The sequence below is a fragment of the Mustela nivalis genome (assembly GCF_964662115.1).
Source record: "Mustela nivalis genome assembly, chromosome: 10".
Classification (NCBI taxonomy): Eukaryota; Metazoa; Chordata; class Mammalia; order Carnivora; family Mustelidae; genus Mustela; species Mustela nivalis.
In genome coordinates, this window is record NC_139029.1 from 7,497,238 (window position 1) to 7,523,581 (window position 26,344).

The 26,344-nt window shown below is 50.7% G+C and overlaps 1 protein-coding gene across 1 annotated transcript in view; it reads left to right on the forward strand.

Moving 5' to 3' along the window:
• Window positions 1–26,344, forward strand: part of DISP3 (dispatched RND transporter family member 3) — a 48,907-nt gene that overhangs the window by 14,056 nt on the left and 8,507 nt on the right. The window contains exons 2-13 of the mRNA XM_082686320.1: window positions 4,779–5,883; window positions 6,758–6,977; window positions 15,274–15,410; window positions 16,296–16,430; window positions 16,717–16,877; window positions 18,133–18,272; window positions 19,222–19,370; window positions 19,575–19,736; window positions 20,603–20,764; window positions 22,801–22,914; window positions 23,734–23,870; window positions 24,968–25,152. Coding sequence (XP_082542446.1) covers window positions 4,782–5,883; window positions 6,758–6,977; window positions 15,274–15,410; window positions 16,296–16,430; window positions 16,717–16,877; window positions 18,133–18,272; window positions 19,222–19,370; window positions 19,575–19,736; window positions 20,603–20,764; window positions 22,801–22,914; window positions 23,734–23,870; window positions 24,968–25,152 — 2,804 coding nt within the window. The 5' untranslated portion in view covers window positions 4,779–4,781. The remainder of the gene's footprint in view (window positions 1–4,778; window positions 5,884–6,757; window positions 6,978–15,273; window positions 15,411–16,295; window positions 16,431–16,716; window positions 16,878–18,132; window positions 18,273–19,221; window positions 19,371–19,574; window positions 19,737–20,602; window positions 20,765–22,800; window positions 22,915–23,733; window positions 23,871–24,967; window positions 25,153–26,344) is intronic.

Below are 26,344 nucleotides of genomic sequence, written 5' to 3' on the forward strand. Positions count from 1 at the left end.
GGACTGCCAACCCCACCCTCCCCCGAATCTGACGATGGAGCGGACTGAGCTCTCCAAGCCAAGAGTCCCTCTGCCACTGAAATAAGACCTTGGGTAAGTCCCTTCTCTTCACTGGGTCTCAGTTTCTCGAGCTGGAGGATGAAGGAGTTGGACTGGCTGTGCTCTGACGTCCCTTCTGGGGCCAGGGAGCTATGATCTACTCCCTGCTCATTTTCAAGACCTTTCTGTTCATCTCAGGCGAGCAGGAGATTTCCATACTCACTCACTCATCGGGCACTGGCCAGTTCCTTCTGCTGTCTAACCAGGGTCTCTCCTGCTGCAACTCAGTCACCCCCTCCTCATTTTCTCTCCTTGGTGGACAGAACCCTCCTCCCAGGCTGATTATAGTAACTCCTCAAAGAGTTGAAGGCTGTGCCCAAAATCTCTTCCATATACACAGACACACAGACACACACACACACACACACACACACACACACACACACACATTCTATTTTTAAATAACAGTGATTCCTCACTCTGAAAGTAAGGCTGCACCTGATCACTGCAGAAAAATTGGAAATAGACAAGTATAAAAAAGAAAATAAAAATCACCCATAATCCTCCCAGACTGAGATAACCACTATAAATTTTTTTTAATGCGTCTACATGCGGAATTTTTTTCTGTTATAAAATTAAGGTTATACTTCAAATGTGGCTTTGGGTTGCCCCACACTTGGCCCTTAGAAGTGGGCCATCTTCTTCCTCCCCAGGCCCCAAGGGTCTGCCATTCCTTGCAGGCAGCTGCCCCTCTCGCTCCTCCCAAGAGGAGGGAGAGCTTGTTCTGTGGATGTGTGCCCTCCTTGGCTCACGGGCTCCTGGGAGGCCCAGAGTTTAATTCTGGCCACCTCTGCGAGTGAGCGTGTGTGTGTGTGTGTGTGAGGGAGAGAGAGAGAGAGAGAGAGAGAGTGCAGGAGAGAGAGGACATTAGTTACTGAGTAGAAGCACCCCCCAAGAGCCAACCCTAATGGGAGACCATAAAGGCACGACAGCAGTCAGCTCATGATGGGCACTGTGGAGCAGTCCTTAGCTCCTTTCCATGGAGCAGCTGGAGCTTCTTGCTAAGCTGATCAATTCCCATCATTTGAGAAAGGAAAATAAGTGTGCAGTTTGCTGTCCGCCCTGTAGAAGGGCCCAGGGAGGTGGTCGCCCACTGAGGCATTGTTGTCAGCCCCCCACCTGCCAGCTGGGCCTCCCTGGACTTGAGGGGGGGTCTCTCAGATCCCCCCCCCCATTGGCCTAGGACTGAGACTTCTCAGCAATTTGTAGGGATGTCACACTTAGCAGGACCTGGATCTTCACCATCCCAGGACCAGATGGGCGAGACAGGGCCCCAAGAAGGGAGGGACAGGCCCAGGGCCACACAGAAAGTTGGTGGCTGAGCCAGGTCTGAAGCCAGTGTGGCCGACCACCAATCTTGTATCATTTCCTACGTGACAGCTTTTCTTTTCAGGGGTGGACTGAGAAGGTGGGCATGGAGGGGGCAGGGGGCGCCATAGACAACTCACTGAGTCTAATTCTTGCTTGTCTGTTTCATCCTCCTCAAGATCCTCCCCCATCCCCGCCGCCCCCCCCACCCCCCGCCCAAGGAAGAAGTCACCACACTGTTGAGTGACTATCCTCTGTGCAGGGGGAGGTCCTATCTAATGTCTAACTCAGATTCTCCAGAGATTTGGTTGCCTTCTTTCATTCAACAGTATCTGCTAAGCACTGATCACTACTCCCCGCCCCCCAACCAAGTACTTTAGGCCACATGGAACCCAACAGGGAACATAACAGCCAAGTCCCTGCTCTCTTGCAGTTCATGTCCACCCAGCTGTGGTGCTCTCACCGGGAGGCAGAATGGCTGTGCCCAATTTTCTGGTCATTTAAATCCAGCAAATGTTGTCTGCAGGGCATGGAGTCACACGTAGGGGACAGGGCTCCGTTTCAATTGTCCCAGTTGCTATGTCAGCAGTCCTCTCCAAGCTTAGGGATGTATGACAACCAATGCATTTTGCTCATGGACTCTGTGGGTCAGGACAGGGGACAGGAGAGGGTGGCTTAGCTCTCCTCTACGGTACCTGGGTCTCTGCTGGGAAGACTTGAAGGCTTGGGTTACTCCTTGACCAGAGGTGTTTTTCCCATGTGTGCGGTGGTTGATGCTGTTAGCAGGAGCTCTTACTTGTCGTCTCTCCTCCTGGGCTAGTCTGGGCTTCCTCCTAGCATGGCAACTGGGTTCCAAGGACAAAGTGTCCCAAGAGAGCCCGGGGGGAGCTGCCTTTCCCTTTGTCTCAGACGTCTCAGAGCACCACTTCTGCTGTGGTCTCCACCCTCCCACCACACCCCGCCACGCTCCTGGATTCGAGGGGAAGGAATGCAGACACTACTTCCAGGCAGGAGAAGTCTCAGTCATACCATGAGAAAACACTTGAGATGAGAGAGATTGCTGTGGCCATTTGTGGCAGAAGCAAAGGGCCATGTGGGTCTTGCAGGAGTTCACAGCCTTTGGGAAGAAGCAGGGCATAAGAGAAAAGTAGTCTTTTCCCAGGCACTGTGGTCAGCCTGCCATATACATCATTCGAACACCTCTGTGAAGGGTATTGTTAGCCCCGTTTTGCAGATGGGAAACCCGAGGCTCAGGATAGCTACACTGCCTGCCCTAAGTCATACAGCTGAGATCGACACCCAGGTTTGTCTGCCTCCAAAGCCATAGTTCTTGATATTCTGCCTCTCCCTCCTTGTCCCTAAGTGCTTTTTACCCCCCAGGTGTGGTGACAAGCTTAGGCAGGCAGCTGGGGGCTTCAGATCTGCGAAGGCTTCTTATCAGAGGTGACACTTGAGCAAGACCTTGAAAGATGCCTTAGACTCGGACACCTGGGGAAGGGAGTGGCATTCCTGGTGCAGCAGCAGTGGGTTAGAGGATCCCCCAAATCTCTTAAAGAATGAAGCTATGGCCCAGAATCCTGGCCTTGGACCATCACCACCACACGTCAATATATTATAAACTGTACATCCCGAAAGCTGGGGACAGGGTGGGTAGACCCCAGAAAAAAGGCAAAAGTGACCCCAGTTCCTCCACCATACGCCATCGGCATCCTCCTTCCAAGGCTGGGAGTGGGGCCAAGGCTCCCACCTGCCCCCACCTCCAAAGGTCGACTTCGTTCTGCCTTTCGGAAGTAGGGAGAGTCTGAGCTGCCTCTGGTTCATACTCAGGAGTTTCTGCTAATACAAATTGGGCCCCGGAGCAGATAGCATCCCCTCGGCAGGCTTGCTTTAGGGCATGGCAAATGGAAAGTTTGATTATCTCATCATAGGACTCTTGCATATTACACGAGCTGTTCCCACCCCTTCTAGGCCTCTCTCCCTTTCAAGTCTTCTGCTTTGCTCTCCTCCTCTGCCACCTACCCTCGCCCCACTCTGTTTCTCTCTCCCCTTGTTTCCTTATTCCCATCTCTGCCTGCCCGCCCCCACCCAATTCTACTCTCCTCTCCGTCTCCTCTTTCCAACTGTCTCTCATCTCTCCCGTTTCCTGTCTCTCTGTCTCTGCTTCCCTCCTTCCCCTCACCCTCTCTTCCTCACTTTCTTTGGGCTGTCGGCAGCCCCCTCTCTTCCTGGACAGACCGTCTAATTGAAATGGAGCACTCTAGAGAATGTTAATAGGAAAGGCAGCATTAATTAGCCAGCTCTGGCATAATTAGCTTCCTCTTCTCAATGCCTGGCGTCTAACTTGATAATGAGTCTCTCTCCGTCCAAACAGAGGACAGGAGGGACAAGGGGGACAGGCCATGCCCGGGGATGCTGGAAGGCCTCCTGCCTTCGGGCCACCCTGCTGGAGTCCTCAGGCTGCCCAGCCTGCCCTCTCCTGCCAGGCCCTCCTGCTGCTTGTGCCCAAGTCTTGGGGAGACAGATGCCTGGCCCCGGCTCATGCCCAAAGGTTTGACGTTGCTGGAGCTGCATGTTAAGTGGTCTGAGTCTGACAAACAGTGGCTGCAGCTGCAGCGTCTCAAAGAGGGGGTGGGGAGCCATGGAGAGTTCTTGAGGAGCGCCGTGACAGGCATCTAGCTCTGGCAGAGCCCCATGGCAATAACTGAGCACATGACGGCCCCCAGAGGGGAGCAAAGAAATCCGTTTATGTGACACGTAATGAGTAATATACTGCACAGACTGCAGTGCGCTCCAACCCTTGACCTACCTTGCAACAGTGTGGGGCAGGGATGGCCACCTCTGTTTTATAGACAAGGACTCTGTGATTCAGAGGGATTTTCCCTGCTGCCAAGGTTCAAATGACCAGGACCCAAATTCTTTCCCTTTTACCCTGATACTTCTGCAAGGTACTTCAGAGTTGCTGATTAAATAAAAGTGATTATAATGGAGTAACACTTCACATTGGCCATGAGTTCTGAAATCAGAGCATGAAGCAAAAGCTGGGAAATCATGTGCAGTAAAAGTTCCCTTCGAAGAGCCCTTACATGGGAAGAGATGTCTCTTCCGTTTGCAACTGGGTTGTGATTCTCCCTTTTCTGTGACCTTGAAAGTCAAGATCTAGATGGGGGAGGTGAGGGACAAATAACTTTTTTTTTTTTTGCTTTCTGTGTTGTGTATGAGTGATTAGATTCAGTTGAGTTAAATGCCTGCTTGATTTGTAATTCCATCGTAGTATTCGTGGACAGGGTCAATCCCCAGGGCTGGGCAACTGCAGCCACGGGGTACCATCCTCTCCATCTCTCCAGCTTGCTGACCCTCTCCGTCTCCTGTAGGCTATGGACTCGGAGGATGACCCTTTGCTGCAGGATGTGTGGCCAGAGGAGGAGCAGGAAGAGGAGGAGGAAGCAACAGAGGAGGCCTTGAGGAGGGCCCAGAAGCCAGGGCCGCAAGCTGGGGGAGCAGGACAGTGTTGCTGGCGGCGTTGGACCTTGCCTTCCCGGCCCCCGGCCTCGGGCTTCTGGAGTACCCTGGGCTGGGCTTTCACAAACCCGTGCTGTGCGGGGCTGGTGCTCTTCCTGGGCTGCAGCATCCCCATGGCCCTGTCAGCCTTCATGTTCCTCTACTACCCGCCGCTGGACATTGACATCTCCTACAACGCCTTTGAGATCCGCAACCACGAGGCCTCCCAGCGCTTTGACGCCCTCGCGCTGGCGCTCAAGTCCCAGTTTGGGTCCTGGGGGCGCAACCGGCGCGACTTGGCCGACTTCACTTCTGAGACGCTCCAGCGCCTTATCTCAGAGCAGTTGCAGCAGCTGCATCTGGGAAACCGCTCCCGGCCGGCCCCCAGGCCCCCACCGGCAGTCCTTGAGGCCCCAAGGCGCCGCCGCCCAGGCCTGTCTCCCGACACTTCTGCGGACCAGAAGCCAGAAGCCAATCGGAGTGGGCGTCTTCGGCGCGAGGCCCCACCCCCGGCGGATCTGGCAGCCAACCAGAGTGAAGGCCCAATGAACCAGAGGCTGGAGAAGAATGGGCAGTGCCAACCCAGTGCCCCGCCCCCTGCTGTGGCTGCGGCCAATCAGAGCCGAGCCCGCCGAGGTGCCTCACGCTGGGACTACTCCCGCTCCTATGTGAGTGCCAACACCCAGACGCATGCGCACTGGCGCATCGAGCTCATTTTCCTGGCCCGCGGCGACGCAGAGCGAAACATTTTCACCAGTGAGCGGCTGGTCACAATCCACGAGATTGAGCGCAAGATCATGGACCACCCGGGCTTCCGGGAGTTCTGCTGGAAGCCCCACGAGGTGCTCAAAGACCTTCCACTAGGGTCCTACTCCTACTGCTCCCCACCCAGCTCGCTCATGACCTATTTCTTCCCCACCGAGAGAGGCGGCAAGATCTACTATGATGGCATGGGCCAGGACTTGGCTGACATCCGGGGTGAGCAGACCTGTGTGTGGCTGGGGGTGGGGTTGGATGGGGAGGGGGCGCGTCAGGGACGGGGCCTCCGTGAGGCTGGGGGTTGGGTTTTCCTGGGGTTGAGACAAGGTGCTTTAGAGGCGCATGGGAAACCGGGCCTTGAACTCACAGCTGAAGGAGGGCAGGGTGGGACTTGGCCGTGGGGCGGAGTCAGGCTGGAGCTGCCTGCTGGGCGTGACCTGAAGGTGACAGGTTGAAGGGCTGGGAGCAGGGTTGGGTGTGAGATGGGATTCCAGGGAGGCAAAGAAGGAGGTTTGGACGCCTACCGGGGTTGAGGGAAATTGGGAGTTAGAGAAAGCATGGGATGGGGTTGGGCCTATGAGGCTGGTTAGAGGGAAGCCTGGGAGTGGTGGCAGAGGACTGGGCATCTAACCAGGGGAAGAGACTGGGGTTGAAGGGAGACCAAGGTGGGGTTCGTTGCAGGTAATTTGGGGATGAGACGTGAAGAGGGTTAGAGAATGGTCGAGGGGCTTGGGGGCTTAGGTGTGCCTTTTAAGGGACACATGGACAGGGTTCTAGGGAGAGGAAGGGGGACTGCAGTGGGAAGGTGGAGTTCTAGGACTGCAAAGACTGAGCCTTGGTATCAGGCGAAGTTCACATGCAAATAAAATGTGAATTTATTGGGGGCTGCCTGAGTAGGTCTAGGGGGCTGCCGCTCGTGGTTAGTGAGTTCTTTAAACCCTCTCTCTGTCCTGTTAGGGACAGTTGGAGGCAGCCTGAGGGGGAGATGCCTACCTCCTTAGAGAGGAGTCAGATGGTGAGGAGGGCAGGGTGATGTTGATGGAGGGCTGGGGGTTGTTGACCCTCTGAGTTCCTTGGGCCCCCGCCCCTGCAGGCTCCCTAGAGCTGGCCATGACTCACCCCGAGTTCTACTGGTATGTGGACGAGGGCCTCTCCGCAGAAAACCTCAAGAGCTCCCTCCTGCGCAGCGAGATCCTGTTTGGAGCACCCCTGCCCAACTACTACTCGGTGGACGATCGCTGGGAGGAGCAGCGGGCCAAGTTTCAGAGCTTTGTGGTCACCTACGTGGCCATGCTGGCCAAGCAGTCTACTAGGTAGGAGGTCCAAATGCACCAGTGTGTATTTGCCCTTGTGTATACCAGGAAAGGGCTGTGTTTGGGCAAGAAACTATCTTCCCCGGCTTCTTTTTCCTAAACCCCAGATCACACATTCTCAACCTTCTCCCTAGGAAGTCTCTCTTCCCGAATCAGGGGCAGAGCCAGGTGCATCCTTGCTGTCACTCTGACAGCTGATAAACCCTTTACTTGATCAGTGCTCATGGGTACTGAACATCACAGCTTTGGCAGAGGCAGGGAGTCCCGAAGCCCTTGCCCCCTGGAGGTGTGGAATACTGCTTTTCTCCTGAGATGGTGCTAGAGGGCTTTCTGGAAAGACTCTTGACCAGGGAGTATTGGCCTCTCTGCATCTACTACCCAGGGAGATAGTTGGTGAGTCGCTCTTCTTCTCTAGGCCACAGTTTCCCTACTTGTAAAATAGGAATGGTAAGTCCTGATACCCTTCTGGAGGCATTAGGAGATGAGCCAAGAGATGCGAAGGTGCTCTCAGGCAGTGAGTGCTCTGGTTGTCTTTCAGACGTTGGGGTATGTGTCTACGAATACAATGAGAAAGGGAATTAGCTAGTTCATCTGTCAGTCCTGATGGACAACTGGAATGCTTCTCAGTCCTTTGCCCTGACAGGCCAGCCCCATACATAGGAGGAAATATTCTGCCTGAAATACCCTTGTTCCCTCCATTACCCATCCATTAGTTTGCGCAACTACATTGAGCAATGACTGTGAAAATCAGCTAACATTTATGTGGCACAGAGCAGGCAAAAGCCCCTTCTACACATCTCATTTAATCTTCACACTGACCCAGCGAGGTAGGTGCCATTCTGATTATCTCCGTTTTATAGTTGAGGAAATTGAGGCACAGCACAGTTAAGGAAGTTGTCCAAAATGATAAATGGTGGAATGACATGAAAATCCAGGCTTTCTGGGGCGCCTGGGTGGTTCAGTCAGTTAAGTATCCGACTCTTGATTTCCACTCAGGTCAGATTTCAAGATCCTGAGATGAGCTCCGCACAGGGTGTGGATCCTGCTTAAGATTCTCTTCCTTCTGGGGTGCCTGGGTGGCTCAGTGGGTTAAAGCCTCTGCCTTTGGCTCAGGTCATGATCCCAGGGTCCTGGGACCAAGCCCTGCACCGGGCTCTCTGCTCGCTGGGGAGCCTGCTTCCCTTCCTCTCTCTCTGCCTGCCTCTCTTCCCTACTTGTTCTCTCTCTCTGTCAAATAAATAAATAAAATCTTAAAAAAAAAAAAAGATTCTCTGCATATGCTCTCTCTCAAAAATAAACAAACAAACAAAACAAAACCAAACCCAGACTTTCTAATCTGGACTCCTTACCCTTTGTGCTTGTATGCCAGTCGCTGCACTCGGAACCTTCTCCCAGTCATGTTTCTTTGCCAAGGAACCCCCTGTTCATCCATTAAAATACAGCCTGGGCAGATCAAAAGCCCACTCGGCCCCCTTCCACCATGCCCTTACTTCTCCCTACAGGAGGCAGGAAAGAGCATACACTGAGGTAGACATATCTGGGGTCACATAACAGCGACTTCGCTTAGCTGTGGTAGTCCCAGTGAGTTCTTGCACCTCTCTGAGCTCCAGTTCCATCATGGCCCTTGACAGTCTGTCGTTTAGTTGTTTAATTCCTTGTTTCTGAAAGGGCAGCCCTCAGATCAGCAGCGTCAGCATCACCCAGGGCTTGTTATAAATGCAGACTCTCCAGGCCTTTCCTTGACCTGCAGGATTCCCAGGAGATTTGTTTGCACATTAAAGTTTAAGAAAGTCTAGTGTCATTACGTTTCAGTAGACTGGGAGTCTGTTGAGACTGGGATTGTTCCTGTCTCACTTCTACAGGCTTAGCCCCTGTGCCAGGAACCCCATATAGGGATTTGTCTTGGGAATGAGTGAGTGGATGGGTGGATGGATGAATAAATGGGAGTGTTCCTAAGAAAGGTGCTTTGCTGGGTTGGGAAGCTGGGAGGGGCTGGCTGAGGAGGATCTTTAGGGTTTCAGATATGGACAGTTCCTTATGGGTAATATGATCGGCTGCTGAGTCAAAACCTCCACCTGCGTAGAAAAGCCTCTCGCCCCCCTTCCCATCCCCTTAGAGCTTCATAGGTTTGGTGACAAGCAGAATCCCTGTAGACTTGGCTTCAGTATCTTCTTGTAGAATAATCAGATCCTTTTATTATTCTATTATTGGTTATCCAAGAGATGGCAACATGTATCTTAACTTATTGCAAAATAGTACACATAATCTCTTTTACTACTTCCTTGATAATACTAGAATCTTAGAACATGTTCACTGCACTTATATCCCTTCAGCCTTTGCATTTTGTTGCATGCATTTTAATTCTATGTACATTTAAGCCCCGTAAGACATTACATTATTACTTTACTGAATCAGTACTCATTTATATTTACTCACATATTTACTTTCCCTGTTGCTTTTCATTACTTTCTACAACTTCATGTTTCCCTCTGGAATTGTTTTGCTTGTATCTGAAGAAGTCTCTTTAGTAGGGTTTTTTGTTTGTTGTTTGTTTGTGTATTTTTGGTGCAGGTTTGCTGGTGATAAATTGTGTTGTTTGCCTAGAAAACATCTTTAATTTACTTTCATTTCTGAAGCATATCTCTGCTTGTATAGAATTATAAATGGGTAGTTTTCTTTTATTGCTTTAAAGTTGTTGGTCCATTGTGTTCTGATTTCCATCATTTCTGTGGAAAAGTCAGCTGTAAATATTTTCGTTGCCCCTTTGAAACGTATCTTTTTTCTCTGGCTGCATTTAAGATTTCTTTTTTGCTTTGGTTTCAGCAAGAGTAGGAAAACTATGATTTATGTTGGTGTAGTTTTCTTTGTATTTGTTCTGCTTGGGGTGCACAGAACTTCTTCAGTCTGTAGGTTTATAACTGTCATCTGTTTTAAGGGTTTCTTGGGTATTTCCTATTCAAATATTGCTTTTACCTTTTAGGAGTCCTTTTTAGAGTTCTTATTACACAAATGTTAGATCTTTTCACTGAGTTCCATGTATTTTCAGTGCTCTTCCCAAGGTTTTAATTTTTTTTCTATGTTCTGGTATATGTTACTTTCTGTGTTTAATTTCCTTCTGTGTTTTAGATATTCCAGTTCACTGTTATACTCCAGTCTTATGTTATATCTAATCTGCTAATTAATGTCTATTGAGATTTGAAGGTTAATGTTACATTTTTCTGTGGAGAATTTCCATTTGATCCTTTGTTATTGATCTAAATCTTTGGCGAAATTCTTCAGTTTTATTTACTTTGTCTATACTATCCTTTCTCTCCTTAAACATATTAATTATCATTATTTTAAAGTCCTTATCCATTGACTTTTGATATAGGGATAACTTGTGGATTTGTTTCTGTAATCTGTTCTTCACTTGGTTTTTGGTCATGTGGTCCTGTCGATGAGTATGCCTGGTAATTTTTCTAAAAGATTTTATTTATTTAATTGACAGAGAGAGAGCTAGGGAGAGAACGCAAGCTAGGGAGAGGGAGAAGCAGGCTTCCCGATGAGCAGGGAGACCAATGCAGGGCTCAATCCCAGGACCCTGGGATTATGACCTGAGCTGAAGGCAAATGCTTAACAACTGAGCCACCCAATGCCTGGTAATTTTTATTGAGTGATGAACATTGTGTATAAAAAACAAAGAAGTCCAGATGATATTTTTTTCATGCACAGAAAGTTTATCCTTCTCTCCACTAGGCAGAGTTGTAACTGATTACCTTAAGTAGCCAACCATTTCACTGAGTCAAGGCTGTTTTGCAGCCCTGCAAAGTCTCAGTCTGCCTCTTGTTTGCTCTTGATTCTCTAGAATTTTCAACTGGGAACCTGGTGTATTCTGCACAACTCTTTCCCCTGACAGGTTACAAACTCTAATATTTGTTTCTCAAAACTACAAAAACAAAAACAAAGCTCCATGTCACCTTTTCAGAGGTTTCTGCTTAGACTTTTAGCCTAATGCTTCCTGCAGCTCCAGTACTCAGTACAAATACTGAGAAAGAAACTGACATTTTACTCCGCTGGTCTAAAGGTTTCTGCCCAAAAACTCTGCTAATTCATCTGACTCCCAGACTTAATTTTTAGCCTTCAGCCTGTGTTCAGAATCAGCAGATGCCTCCAGGATGAAAACAGCCACAGAAGGACAATTTACCTTTCCTAAGTTCTCTTTCCAGAATCTTTCTAGAGTTCCTTTCCTCATTATTCTCATATACTCTCTACTGTCCTCAGATTATTTTTTTATTTTATCTGACTTTTTGTAGTTCTTGGCAAGAATATTTTTTTTCCATGAGCTATTCCTTTATACCTGAGAGTAAAAATTTGGGCCTGTGTCTTTTTATAGCCAGCAACTAAGATAGGACCTAGAACTTCAAAGGCACTCTATAAATGCTATACAAATGAATGAATTAATTAATTAATAACTAAGGAGTTGCTTGATCTTTCAGTGTTCTACTCTAATGAAAGATCCATTAACCTATTTAGTTCAACAAAGTAGATAATCCAAAGATCTTTTCTACTTGGCTTTTAAATGTTCCATTTGGTTTTTTAAGCAGCTTTATTGAGATATAATTGGCATACAACCCAGCTGCATATGCTTAAAAATTACAGCTTGATTAGTTTTGGTACATGAATACACCATAAAACCTTTACCATAATCAAGATGGTGAACATATCCACCTCCCCCAAAAGTTTCCTCTGTACCCTGGTTAATGACTCCATCCTCCCCCTTCTTGTCTGTCCACCCCTATCTCAGGCACCACTTTCCATTTTCTATTACTGTATACTGGTTTTCATTTTCTAGAATTTTATATTCTTGGAATGATACAGTATGCACTCATTTAGTTGACCTCTTTCATCCTAATTATTTTAAGTTATATCCATGTTGTTATAGGTATCAATAGTTTGTTATTTTTAGATGCTGAGCAGTAACCAGTGTGTGGAGATGCCACATATTTCTATACAGGTATCTAATTGTTCCAACATTGTCTATTGAAAATATCATCCCTTTAACAAAGATTGCTTTTGCACCTAGGACAAAAATCTATTATCCTTATATATGTGGGTTTATTTATGGTCTCAATGTTCTATTTCATCAATCTATTTCTTTATTTCATATTTAAAAAATACACACACACACACAGGGATATTTCAACTTTAAAAAAATTCATTTAAGAAATATACATAGGGATAGTAATGTTTTCTATTTCTTCTTGGATGAGCTTTGGTAGTTTTGAGTCTTTCATGAAGTTTGTCCATTTCATTTAAATTGTCAAATTTGTTGGTATAAAGTGGCTCATAATATTCCCTTATTATCTTTTAAATATCTATAGGAACTAGAGATGTCACCTCTTTCATGTGTATCTTCTCTCTTTTTTCATGATTAGTCTGGCTAGAGGTTTATCAATTTTACTATTCTTTTCAAAAAACTAGCTTTAGGGTTCTTTGATTTTTTTTCTATTGGTTTTGTTGTTTTTCATTAACTTTTCTGATCTTCATTATTTCCTTTCCTCTGTCTACTTTACATGTAATTTTCTCTTGTTATACTTTTTCAAGTAGAAGCTGAGGTCATTAATTTGAAACCTTTCTTCTTTTCCAATATAGGCATTTATTGCTATAAAATTCCTTTTCAATATAGTTTTAGCACATCCCATGAATTTTCATATGTTGTGTTTTTATTTTCATTCAATTCAAATAGTTTTTTAAAAAAGATTTTATTTATTTGAGTCAGAGAGAAAAAACACAAGCAGGGGGGTGGGGCAGAGGGAGAGGAAAAACTAGAAGCAGACTCCCCACTGAGCAGGGAGCCTGATGTGGTCTTGATCCCAGGACTCTGGGATCATAACCTGAGTCCAAAGGCACTTAACCTACTGAGCCATATAGGTGCACCTCAAAATATTTTCTATTTTCCTTTCTGATCTCTCTCTCTCTCTCTCTCTTTTTTTTTTTTTTTTTTGACACATGGGCTACTTAAAAGTATGTTATTTAGTTTCCAAATATTTGGTGATTTTCCAGATATTTTGTAGTTGATTTTTAATTTAATTCTTTTGTGGTCAGAGAACATACTTTGTATGACTTCGGTCCTTTTAAATTTATTGGGTCTTGTTTTATGGTCCAGCTTGTGATCTGTCTTGTTAAATATTCCCTTGTGCCCTTCAGAAGAACACATATTTTGCTATTGTTGGGTGGGGTATTTAATAAATATCAATTAGGTCAAATTGGTTGATTGTGTTATCTGGATGAATTGAACCCTTTATCATTTTGAAATTGTCTTCTTTATCCCTAGTAATATTCTTTGCTCTAAAATTTACTTTATTTGTTATTAACATAACTATTTCCACTTTCTTTTGACTTAACATGGCATATCTTTTTCTATCCTTTTGATTTTAACCTGTTTGTGTCTACATTTAAAGTGGGTTTCAGAGGAGCATGCAACTCTTAATCTCAGGGTCATGAGCTAGAGACCCACGTTGGGTGTAGAGATTACTTAAATTAAAAAAATCTTCAAAAAATCATAAAATGCATTTCTTGTAGCAGCTAGGTCTTAATTTTTTAAAGTTAGTGTGACTGTATCTGCCTTTTAATTGGGGTATTTAGACCTTATAGTTAATGCAGTTGTTAATATGGTAAGACTTAAATCTCTCATATTTTATTCTACTTAGCATATATTCTTTGTTTCCCTTTTCCTCTCTTTTGGACTATTGCCTTCTTTTGGACTAATTCATTATTTTTTATTATTGCATTTTATTTCCTTTGTTAGCCTTTTAGCTATAACTTTTTATTTATTTTGGTGCTTGCATCAGTGCATAGAGTATGCAACCTTAGATTATCACAGCATACCTTCAGATGATGTTATACATATTGTATATCGTGTGAGAGCCTTACAGTGGTATACTACCATTTCTTTCCTCCTGGCCTTTATGTTATTTTTGTCATGTGTTTTATTTTCATGTATGTTATAAATACCACACTACATTATTATTTTTGCTTAAATGATCAATTATCTTATAAAGAGACTTAAACAAGTAATAGGAAAGTTTTACATATTTGTTCATGCCTTGCTATTTCCAGTTCTTTTCATTCCTTTGTGTAGATCCATGTTTCCATCTGTTATCCTTCCCTTTGTACCTGAAGGACTTCTTTTGACATCTCTTGTAGTCCAGATGTCCTGGACTTTTGTGTATTTGGAAAAAGTCTTCATTTTGCCTTTGCTTTTGAAATATAGTTTTGCTGGGTATAAAATTCTGAGTCAGCTGTTTTCCTGGTAGGTAAAAGGTACTGTTCCATTGTCCTCTCATGTGCATGGTTTCTGATGAGAAGTCATCCTTAGTTTTGTTCTTCTGTATGTAATGGGTCTTTCTCCTCAAGTTGCTTTTAAGACTTTCTTTTGATTACTGGTTTTGAGCAATTTGATTATGATGGGCATTGTTGTCATTTCATGGTTTTGGGGTTTTTTTTTCTGGTTTTCTTTTCTTTTCTTTCTTTTTTTTTTTTTTTTTTTTTTTTTTTGTACTTGGAGTTAGTTGCTTGAGCTTATTGAATCAGCAGGCTTATAGTTTCCATCAAGTTTGGGGAAGTTTCACTCTCCTTTGGGTGGATGAGATATATAACCCATTATGCTGCAGGGAGCCCAGCAGCTCTCAAGGTGATAAGTGAAGATAAGCACAGGATCCATTTTGCTTCTTATCTCTCAGGTATCATCATCCTGTGTTGTCTCGTGTCCAGAATCTTGTTTTATATATTTTCTTTCTTTTTTGTTGTTGTTGTTAATTTTAGGGGGAGGGTAAATCTAGATTTCATCTTATCACTCCATCATGGCCAAAGGCAGATGTCCCTCCTGTTTGTATTTTAAAACTCAATGTGATCAGCTGGTTATTTTTTTGTTATTATTAAGAATAGCTTGTATTCTCCACACATGGAATAGCTGTGTGGAAGCTGGTTTGAATTTAGGGTTTTGCAGTGAATATTGAGGATTGGGAGATGACAAAGGATTCGACAGTGATTGACTATTGTCTGTGTCAAGCAGGGTCTCAACATTGGCCATACATTTGAATCACCTGGGATTAAACACTGATGACTCGACCCCACCCCAGATATTCGGGTTTAATTTGTCTAGTGTCCAGCCTGGACATCAGGATTTTTGGAAGTCCCCAGGTGATTCAACATAGAGCCAAAGTAAAGAGCCACTACAGAGATGGATAGCTCCTGTTCCTCCAAATGTCAACAGCCATCTGCAACCCACTTCTGTGTTTCCTCTCCACCCCTCCAGCAAAGTCCAGGTTCTATACGGGGGGACGGACCTCTTTGATTATGAGGTGCGCAGGACCTTCAACAATGACATGCTCCTGGCCTTCATCAGCAGCAGCTGCATCGCAGCCCTCGTCTACATTCTCACCTCCTGCTCTGGTAGGCCTCCTCAGAAGGCCCAGCAAGAGCCAGCTCCCCTCCCCCTTCCCCGTGTGCTCCTGTCCCACCAAAACCTGCCTTCTCCAGAATGCCACGTCTTGAATCCACTGTGTCAGAGCTGGTGGAGCGGGGTGCTCAGAGATCACCTTCCAACCCCAGGCAGGTGGACTGTAGTCCAGACTCAGCTCGGGCCATACCTGAGGGCCCCTGCTCCCAGGACCCTGCATGCTTAACCTTGTACCCTTTGACCATTGTTTCCTTGCTAAAAATTTTGTTTTGGGGGTCTGGAATATCGGGCCCTCCTTTATGGATTATTCCATTGCATGTTTTATAGTCTCAGGTCAGCTGCCCTTTTGTCCCTTAGTTCACCTTAACACTACCTTCCCACATATCCTGGCTGCTTCTTACTGTGTATACAGTAGGTACTCTCTATTGCCCAAGCAAATGGCAGGTTCATCATACCTTCACAAATGGAAAAGATATCCTTTCATTCACGTAACAAATACAAATTCAGCACTGACTATGTGTCAGGTGCCCTGAGGCACCAGAGATCCAGTAATGAACATCACAGACACATTTACTAGCCCCATGGAGCCCTGTTGGGGTGACAGATGTGAAATATATAATAATTCCCTACCAGCAACTGAGGTCAGTTCTACGAAGGTGAGGGCCTGTGAACCACCCACTCAGATGGCTCCCTCTGCCACTCTGGCCTCCTGCCTGGACCCTTCTCTCTGGGCATGAGAACTGTTCAGGGCATACCCGGGCAGTGGAGGGTACTCTGTGGGGACACAGGGTATGAGGCAGGACCCAGTTGTGTGCCCAAAGGGTGTATGGTCTGTTTGACCCTCCCACTCTAACCCATGTACCTCTCGCCCTGCCCAGTGTTCCTGTCTTTTTTCGGGATTGCCAGCATTGGCCTCAGCTGCCTGGTGGCACTCTTCCTGTACCATGTGGTCTTCGGCATCCAGTACCTGGGCATCCTCAATGGGGTGGCTGCCTTCGTGATAGTGGGCATCGGTGAGTTGCCTCTGTGGCATGGCAGGAAGGGTGGAAAGGAGGTGAAGATTTGGAATAAGGGCCCTCATCCTGGGGAAGCGTGGAGGGTGGGACTTGGATTCTGGGGCGGGGGGGTTGCCAAGTCAGATGGGCCTTTCCAAACTCCAGGCTGAGAAGTAGGACTGTCTGGGAGTCTGACCTCTTGGGGGGCCACTCAGGGTTGGTGCAGGCCCAGCGTGGGTCTGATTCTGGAGAAAGCAACGTGATTCTGAGCCTGCCCCTGCCGGCCTGGGGCAACCGCCCATAGGTGTGGACGACGTCTTTGTGTTCGTCAACACCTACCGCCAGGCCAGCCACCTGGAGGACCCACAGCTGCGGATGATCCACACCATCCAGACGGCCGGCAAGGCCACGTTCTTCACCTCCCTGACCACAGCTGCTGCCTACGCAGCTAATGTTTTTTCCCAGGTGAGAGATGGCCTTTGTCCCGGGCTCAGCCTCCCCCTTATGCCCATAGACCCTGGCTCGCTCCTCCCACTCACCCCTTCTCTTGCAGCCACACAGCCTTGGCCTCGAGGCTCCTGCCATGTCCCTAGACTCCGTTCCTGCTCCTGGATGATTGCCAGAAATTAACAAATGGAGAAATTACAAAAATACAAATAGTATTTATTATGAATGCTCATTAATAGTAATCCAACCTCTGCCCTGAAGGGTATGTGACAATTTGCAAAGCTCCTCCACATTTAGTTTTTAAGACATATGAGAAAGGTACAATTACATCCCTTTTTTCCTAATACTGAAACTGAGGCCCAGAGAGGTAACGTGATTTCCTCAAGGTCACACAGCTGGTCAGTGGTGAGCGTGACCAAGTCCACAGACCCCCAGTCCAGAGTTCTTCCCACCCAGCAGCTTTACCCTACATTGTCATCCTTCTCATCAATGTCCCTCTCATTGGCCCCAGGCTCCTTCAGGCCCCTGAGTTGGGCTCAGGAGAAGGATCTGAGTTACTGAATTTGGGCCAGGTCCTTGGTGCTGACAGAACCCGAAAAGCAGTGAGCCCACCCGAGCCTTCAAAACATTTAAGGACCTAGGCCAAGTATCCCATTTAGAAACCACTAGATGCTTTGGGAGTATCCAGGTTTCGCTAGAGAACTGTGTCCCGAAAACAGGCAGAGCTGGGTTCTAGGTTCCTTTTGTGACTGGCTGTGTGAGCTTAGGACCTCCAGGCCTCACTCACCTCCTCTGTGGATTATTCAGGGACTGAAACAGGCTGGTTGTCCAAGTTTTTCATAAGCAGCAAAGGCTTGCACGCTGCTGGTTAGTTTCCCTCTGACCGCCACATCCCTGTGTGTGTCCCTGGGACACCCCATTGCTCCGCAGCCCCGGGAGCACCTGTGAGCACTCTCTCCCTTTCCCTCACTCACTTGTGGCCTGCTCTAACAGGCTGTTTTCCTCTGAGCCCCAGTCACTCGGGTAACATCCGTTAGCGAGCGCTTACTCCGTGCCAGATGTCACTGTGGGCAGCAAGGCGCAGTGTGGACCTGAGCTTCCCCCAGTCCCTTGCCTTCTGAGGTCCTCCTGGCAGCCTCGGCCTCCTCATTCCCCCTGCCCTGCATTCTGGGAGTGGTCTGGGGTCCAGAGAGCCTTTGGCTGCAGGGATGCTGGCTCCCTGGATGCTGGACCCGAGCAGCCTCACAGCCCACCTGTACCTCTCCATTGCCAGATCCCAGCCGTCCATGACTTTGGCCTGTTCATGTCTCTCATCGTGTCCTGCTGCTGGTTGGCTGTGCTGTTCACCATGCCGGCTGCCCTGGGCATCTGGAGCCTTTACATGGCACCGTTAGAGAGCGCCTGCCAAACCAGGTGAGTGGCCATAGAGCTGGAGGGACCGTGCCCTCCTCCCACTGAATGTCCATAACAGGTCCTCCAGGAACGCCTGCAACTCCCCCCTTCTGCAAGCTTTCTGATCCTTTATGGAGCACCTTCTGTGTGCCCAGTTCTCTGCTGGGCACTCCTGCAGGCACGAGGAGGGAGAAGAGGACCCTGCCAGGTAGTTACCATTTGGGAACATTCCTCCATGCCAGGAAGTGGGCCAAGTGCTTTTATATAAGACCTTATTCCCCCCAGGACCCTTGGAGCTAGGTTCCCTTGTTTCTCCCTGTTTACCGATGAGAAAGCAAGGGCTGGGGGTGGGTGGGCGACATTCTCAAGGTCGCCCATTCAGTAGGCAGCAGAGGCAAGATTTCAACCCAGTGGTCTGAATGGCCCCCACGCCAGCCTCCATGTTAAATGCTTCTCGCATTCTCGCCTTGGTGGAGTAAAATTTAGACATAGTGCACTGACTATGTCTATCTAAAATTTAGACATAGTGGGATGCCAGAAGGTGCAGGGCTGGGGTCTTGCAGGCTGAGTGATCTGGGAAGGTAAGAGAGGACAAGAGGGAGGGCGGGAGGCCCCAGGGAGTCGGGCCCGGGTGGCTGGCTGGGCTTGGGTACTAGGGAGGACAGGCGCTCTGGGCTTGGGACAGGCCGCACCAGGGCAGGAGACCCTCTCCCTGGATCATGGCTGCCGTCACCCTTTGTCTCCCTAGAGGAAGTGTGGTGGCACCGGAGGTCTGGGTGGAGGGGGCGGGAGAGGGACCCAGAAAGAGATCAGGCAATGGGCTCCTGGGAGTCCGTGCTGAATGTCCCCCAGGAGACGTCCACAGCAGCATGTTGGGGCTCAGGATGGTAGCTGGGGCCTTGCCCACCTGCCCTGCATACCTAGGGCCCTCGGGGCTCAACCCATCCCCCCCCCCCCACTGTCTCCGCAGCTGCCACCAGAAGTGTGGCCGCAAGAGCTCCCTGCACTTTCCTGGGGACGTTTTCGCCGCCCCGCAGCGGGCTGGGGACAGCCCTGCCCAGGGCCCCATGCCCTACCTGGACGATGACATTCCCTTGCTGAATGTTGAAGAGGAGCCAGGTGAGTGTGGCCTCAACCTGCCCTGCTGACCCCGGCGGGAGCTGAGCCTGCCTCTGTCAGGGAGGTCACTTTGGCCAAGACAGTGTGAGGACAGGCTGGTGCTCACGGTTTCGGGCATCCTCATCAAGCATTTAGGCTTCCCTAGAGAGGATGGGGACCAGGGTGGCCTTTGACCTCTGAGGGGCTGCTGCTCTGTCCTGGCAGTGTCATTGGAGCTAGGAGATGTGGCCCTGGTGTCTGTGCCCCCCGAGAGCCTCCAGCCAGCCCCCGACCAGGGCAGCCGTGGCCAGCTTATTGCCCAGCTACAGGAGCTGCTGCACCACTGGGCGCTGTGGTCCGCTGTGAAGAGCCGCTGGGTGATCGTGGGTAAGTGGGGTCTCTGCCTCCTTCCCCTCAGACAGGCAGCTTTTCCCCAGTGCCTAAGGTATGGGGGACAGACTCCCCCAAAAGACACATTGGCGGTGGGAGTCCAGCACCCCTCCTGCAAATGATCCTGGGTTGGCGTCTCGCATCTCCCCTTCCCGTGTGGAATGGAGCTGGTCCCCCATAATTGTTGCTGATGGAGCACCCGCTGTGTGCCAGTCATCACACCGGGCTGTGGAGCAGATTCTTGGGCTCTGGAGTCAGACCAGCTTGGCCAGGTTGGAATCCTAATTCTACCATATACTGGCTGGGTAACCTGGAGTATGTCAGTCAGTCTGAGCCTCAGTTTCCTCACCTGTTCCTGAGGATAAGAATAGTATCTATCTACTAGGGCAGACGGAGGGCAAACCACGGTGCAAGGAAAGAACTCGGCCCAGGGTGTGGCACACAGTAAGTGCCCAATAAAGGCTCAGTGCTGTTATTATTCTAATCACGAGGTGCCTCGTTAGCACAGTAGGTAGCGCGTCAGTCTCATATTATTCTAATCACGGACTGTATTTAGGGCTGTGTATAATTAAGCAGACGTGTGGGCTCTTTAGAAACTGTTAGGTACTCTCTTGCCCAAGAGTGCAACCTTGCAGCTTCTCGTCTGCCTCCCCAAGTGACACAAATAACATCCAGCCCCGAACCCCAGAGGACCAGTCCCTGACCAGCTTCACCCACAAGCTGCCGTGCCACACCTCTGCTAGCTCCCTGGGGACCCTGCCCCCCCCACACTGCTCCCCATAAAGGGAGCAGCTCTTCCCCAGGGCTGTGAAGGACCCTCCCTAGCCTCCCGGGCCCACCTAGCGTGCCTCCTCTCCTGGCAGGGCTCTTCATCTCTGTCCTCATCCTGTCCCTGGTCTTCGTCAGCCGGCTCCGCCCCGCCAGCCGGGCCCCCCTGCTCTTCCGGCCCGACACCAACATCCAGGTGCTACTGGACCTCAAGTACAACCTGAGTGCCGAGGGCATATCCTGTATCACCTGCTCAGGTGAGAGTTCAGTGGGGTTTTCCCCCCCAGCTCCCTGCTCTCTTTGGAGTTCAGGTCTCAAAGACTGTCAGCCTGTGAGATGCAAGGTCCAGGCTCCTATCACTGTGCGACCTCAGCAAATCATTTCACGTCTGAGCCTCAGTGTTTCCCCATTTCTTGAAACAGGTATTTACCAAGTGCTGGGGAAACTGTCGTGGGCCAGACAGGCTTCCTGAGCTCTGGGAGTCCATTTGCCTGCTAGGGGCCAGCATTGGAATAGTAGGTAGCTGTGATGGAGGGAGAACGGGGAGTCTGGGGAGCTCAGCATCACAGAGGGCTTCCTGGAGGAGGCAGTGTCTAAGCCGAGGCTCAAAGAAAGGGAAAGACTTAGCCAGGCTGAGAGAGAAGAGAAGAGGTCTTGGCAGAGGGAAGCACCAGCGATGGGCAAGGCCGAGGCCAAGTGTGAGAGAGTCAGTCACAGGAGCTAAGGCAAGGCAGGTGGGCCGGGCCAGGGACTGGAGGGCTGGAGTCTGCATTTGATTCTAACAGTCAGGCAAGCTCCTGGAGGATTTTAGGCAGAGAAGAGCCATGATTCAGTGTCCTGGGCACCGTGTGGATGTGGATGGGAGGGTGAGGGTGGCAGCTGGCTGGGAGACCAAGCAGGAAGCTGGTGCCCTCATCTGACCCCGAGACAGCGGGCCTGGGGCCAGCATGCTCACGGTGGCCGTGGAGTCAAGAGGTTTCGAGGAGGTGAAACCCATAGAAACAGTGATGAGGTGTGGGCGTCAGGAATGAGCAAGGAGGTGAGTTGAAGATGTCGCCTTGCTTTAGAGGTCGTCTGATCCAGGCCCTCATTTCACAGGGGGGGGAGCTGGAGGTTGGGGTTGGGGCCAGGGGAGGCTGGTGCAAGGTCATACAGCTTTGCCAGGTCCGTTAGAATCAAATGAGAGGATGCTGGGCTTGTCGTTCCAGCTCCTAGGAGAAGATGCACCGACTGCTGTAATTGCCTTCATTTAATTAGGGCGGTGTTCGCATTAACCTGGCCTTCCCCTCGGTAATGGCATTAGCCAAATGCGCGCTAATCGACTGCAGCTCAGAGAGGTGCCTGAAGAGCGCCTCAGTAATTGGAGCCAGCCCCGGCCGCATCCCCAACTCTTCTCCTGCCCGTGCGTACGCATCGGACTTCATGACCACTGCTGCTTGGAGGCCACCTGCTGTCCCTCGGGGCTCAGAGTCAAAAAGCCAGTCCCTGTTTCCTAGCTAGGTGAAACCCCCAATGGTGCTGAAGCTCCTAAAATTGTCCAGAGAAGGGCCAGGACGCTGGCCCAAGTCCAGCCCTCAGCCTCTTGGCCCTCTTGGCTCCCTGAACCGCCCTTTGGGAGGCCTGTTAGGTTTGTGGCAGAAAGGGCTTTCAGGGCCACCAAGACAGGATCCAAATGAGGCTCTTCCTGTCACTTCCTCCGCAGGTCACAGAACCTCCCCGAACCTCTCTGCTTTCTCCTCTGTCATATGGGGTTAATGATAGTGACCTCCGAGAATTACTGTGAAGATTGCATCTTTGAGGGTGTAAAATTCTTCTTATGAAACAACAACAAAGGAAACCAGAAAATTCATCCCCAGTTGTTGAGGCCAAACAGGACAGTCTCCTGTCATCTCAGCTGGTGGATGGCGTCCCATTTCTACCTGTTCCTGCTTGTGGAGCATTTATCAGCTAAATGCGTGAGAGGCAGTGTCCTGTTTGGTCCTGCCGCCCACCCTCTGGAGGTTCAGCATCACCCATTTGACAGAGGAGGGGCGTGAGGCGCGGCGAGGGTGAGGAGGGAAAGTGTCAGTGTCTTTCTCCAGATGGAGCAGACAGGTGCCTTCCTTTTGCCTTAAGATTCCTGCAAATTCAATATTAGGCAATTTTTGTTCAGTTTAATCCAGTTTCTTTCAGATCCCTGTCACCTGTCCCCCAAGGCCCATGTCCCTAGGGTGACCAGCTCTCTCAGTCTCTGCGTTCCCCTGCTGGGCTCAGCCAGGGAGGCCCGGCTGTCCCTAACGAGCTGGGGGGGTAGGTCTGTTCCAGGAGAAGCCCCACAGCCTGCAGAACAACATCCGGACGTCTCTGGAGAAGAAGAAGCGGGGCTCAGGGGTTTCCTGGGCCGGCCGGCCTGAGGCCACCCCACAGGGTTAGTGGGGAGTGTGGTCTGGCTGGTGAGGGAGGGGGGTGGCTTTGGGAGATCCTGCCTTAGTACTAGGGTGTTCCTGATGAGAACAAGGGTCTGTGCTTTGGGGACACTGAGGTGGGGTTGGGTTGGGAGGTGAACTCGGGCCCTCGCCCACTATCCTACTAGCTCTCCTCAGTCGGAACAGTGGTATCCCCTCCTGACACCACCCCAGCCAGGCCTCTGGCTTCCCATGGACCTGCTGCGTGTGCCAGATCCTTCCTCAGTGTCTGGGGACGGGCAGGAGTGTCCTGAGCCCCAAAGAGTAACTTATCCCTGCCCAGATCCCCATCAGAGCTGGGACACTGGGACCCGTGTGGGAATTAGCTCCCCCAAGGGGCACTTCTGTGTGTCCTTGTCACCCCATGGCTGTCGTCACCCATCTGCGCTGCCTGTCATTGTCATTCGCAGCTCTGGCCCTGCCCTTCACCCCCGCCTCCATCGCAGGCAGCAGGGCAGCTACCCTAGCCCAGACGGCACATCTTCCCATGACTTGGAACGTCGTTGCCAATGTGGCCACCTACTGTGCCACCCCATCCCGGTGACCACGACCACCTCCCACTTCCTCCCTACCCGCCACCCCATCCCCACGTCCACCACCAGCATCCCCCATCATGGCCATGGGTTCGGTCCAGTGGAGAGGAACAGAGCCCACATTTAGAAAGGAGCCCAAGTCAGGGCTTAGCTCCTCGGGCCACAGAACAGAGAGTGGGCTGCTCCAAGTCCAGGGAAGCCAGGCAAGGTGACTGTCTGCTCCTTCTCCACCCTTCATTTGTCTCCCAGACTCCCCAGGCACCGTGTATGTCTCCAAGGTGAAGAGTAAAGGCCACCCGGCTGTGTACAGGTTCTCCCTCAACGCCAGCCTACCCGCCCCTTGGCAGATCGTGTCCCCTGGGGACGGGGAGGTGCCCTCCTTCCAGGTAAGCCTGGGCTGCAGTGACGTGGACTGCCAATATGGGGGAGGGGCCCTCAGAACCACACTGGTGGACCCTGGCCACATCGGGAGGGCGAGGCAGGGTCTGTGAGGCAAATGAGGACCCTCTCCCAGCCAGGTCTGTGGTACCTACAGAGTAGTGATGGCACGGGCTTCTAGGTCAGGCAGACCTGGGTTCGAGTCCTGGCGCTGCCATTTATAATCTGTGTGTCTTGGGGCAGATTGCTTAATCTCTCTGAGCCTCAGTCTCCTCATCTGTGAAATGGGGTGCATAAATGACAGCCAGGGTTGGAGGTACATGAGGTAAGGGTAGGTAGTGCTTAGGACACAGGAAGTGCTTGGTAGCTGGTAGCTAGGTGACTATTCTTGGCAGCTGCTCCGGCACCCCAGAACAGGGCCTCTAAGGGCCACCCCAGTCCTCCAGTTTCTCCCTTTCAGGAATCACCTGTGTATCTTGGACAAGTTACGTCCTGGGTCAACTCATTTGTTCAGGGTTTCTGTTTCCATCTGAATGGTGCGGTGTCTGGGGCATTTTCTGACTCTGAGACTTTGCATTGCTGTTCCCGCTGCCTCGAAAGCTTTCCTTCCAGCGGAACGCATGGCAGGCCCCTCGTTGAGGCCTCAGCATAAATGTCACCCCCTCAGACAGCCCTGCACTGACCCACTTCTTGGTGTGCCCTCCTCCTCCCCTGCCCATGTATCCCCGGTCATAGCATCCTGGCACATTCATAGCCCCCAGTAGAACCTAAAGCTGTTGTGCCTGGGGGCTCCCTGGAGGCAGGGGCCAAGCCCATCTCTCTCGCTGCTGACGCTCACTGCCCAGCTCAGGACCCGGGCAGAGTAGGTGCCCCGCTGGGGGGAGGACCGAGGCTCAGACAGGGAGAGAAGGACGTGTTCCATCTTCACACTCGAACCCAGGCCTCCTGAGCCTCTGCCCAGGGCTCTGCCCCGGCCCTCTGCGGGTACTGGGACAGGGTCGGGGAGCTGCCCAGGAGGGAGGGAGGGGCCGGAGCCTGAGGCTGGGCCCAGGCCGAGGCAACCCCCCGGAGTCACCTGTCTTGTCTCTGTCGATCCACTGCTTAGGTGTATAGAGCGCCTTTGGGTAACTTCACCAAGAAGCTCACCGCTTGTATGTCTACAGTAGGGCTGCTCCAGCCGGCGAGCCCCTCCCGCAAGTGGATGGTGACGACCTTGGCCTGCGACACCAAGCGGGGCTGGAAGTTTGACTTCAGCTTCTATGCGGCCGCCAAGGAACAGCAGCACACGCGGTAACAGCCTCGTGGATAAGCCCCTTTTGGCCAGCAGGACCACCCCCTCCACCGAGAGATGTCAGCAGGCACCTTTAGGTGCCTTTAGGCTCCTGTCCACATGCACACGTGTGTTCAACTAGTTCCCAGCCGGCGCAGAGGATGGGCCGGGACCCGCTCCCCTGTCTGCCCCCTGCCCCACGCTGGCTCCGCCCCTCCCTGCAGTAGCAGGCACGTCTCAGGCCTTTTGCACTTGGGGCTCCCTCTGCCTCAAATGTTCTTTCCTAGCTCCTCAGGTGTGATGACTTTTCTCCGGGATTCAGGTGTCCACTCCAGGGTCCCCTCTTGGGAGAGGCTGTCGCTGACGGGAACTCCCTCCCCGACCAGAAGAACCAAGCGTTTCCCCCTGCTCCTTATCCAGCCCCAGCACCACCTGGAATCACTCTGACCTGTTTATAACCTGTCTCCTCGGGAGCATCCTTGACCGTTTCTGTCGCCGTATCCCCAGCGTCGGGCCTGGCACCCAGGGGGTTCTCGGTGAACACTGGCCAAATGAGTGGATGTGTGCGCTTTTTACCTCCTCTCCAAGGCACTATTCACTCTCTACATATAATTAATTCAGTAAATATTTAATAAATGCCACCCCCCACGCCACTCCTCCCCCCACCCCCGTTCCGCCAGACCGTAAGGAGACAAGAGAAGAGACTGTCATATTTACCTTCTGTATACTTGGGCCCTGCCTAGTGCCTGGCATGTGAAGGTGCCCCAGAGTGCTTAATGGGTGACAGCATTCCGTTCCTGGGGAGGCGGGGGGCTCCGAGTGGCTGGGGGCACCTGTATTCAGACCAGGGCCTCACATTCATGTGTCCACTGAGACTGTATTTCATTGCTCACTGAACAAACGCGGGGCACCGAGTGTGTGCCGGCACCCTGCTGGAGCTGGGGCTTCAGTGGTGAACAAGACAGATGTGGCTCCTGCCCTCAGGCTGGCGAGCGGGAGACAACAGCTAACAAGTCAACCAGTGCCGTTGCTAATGCTGGCACGTGCTCTGCTCTGGAAGGGGGGGCAGTGCTGGGCCTGGACAGCGATAGTGCGGACCCTGCCCTGGGGACACATGGGGCTCTGGTCTCTGACCGAGCCTGACCTTCGGGCTCTGGGCACCCACAGAGGCTGGAAGCCCCTTGGGGCAGAGGGCAGTGGCATGGAGGTGGG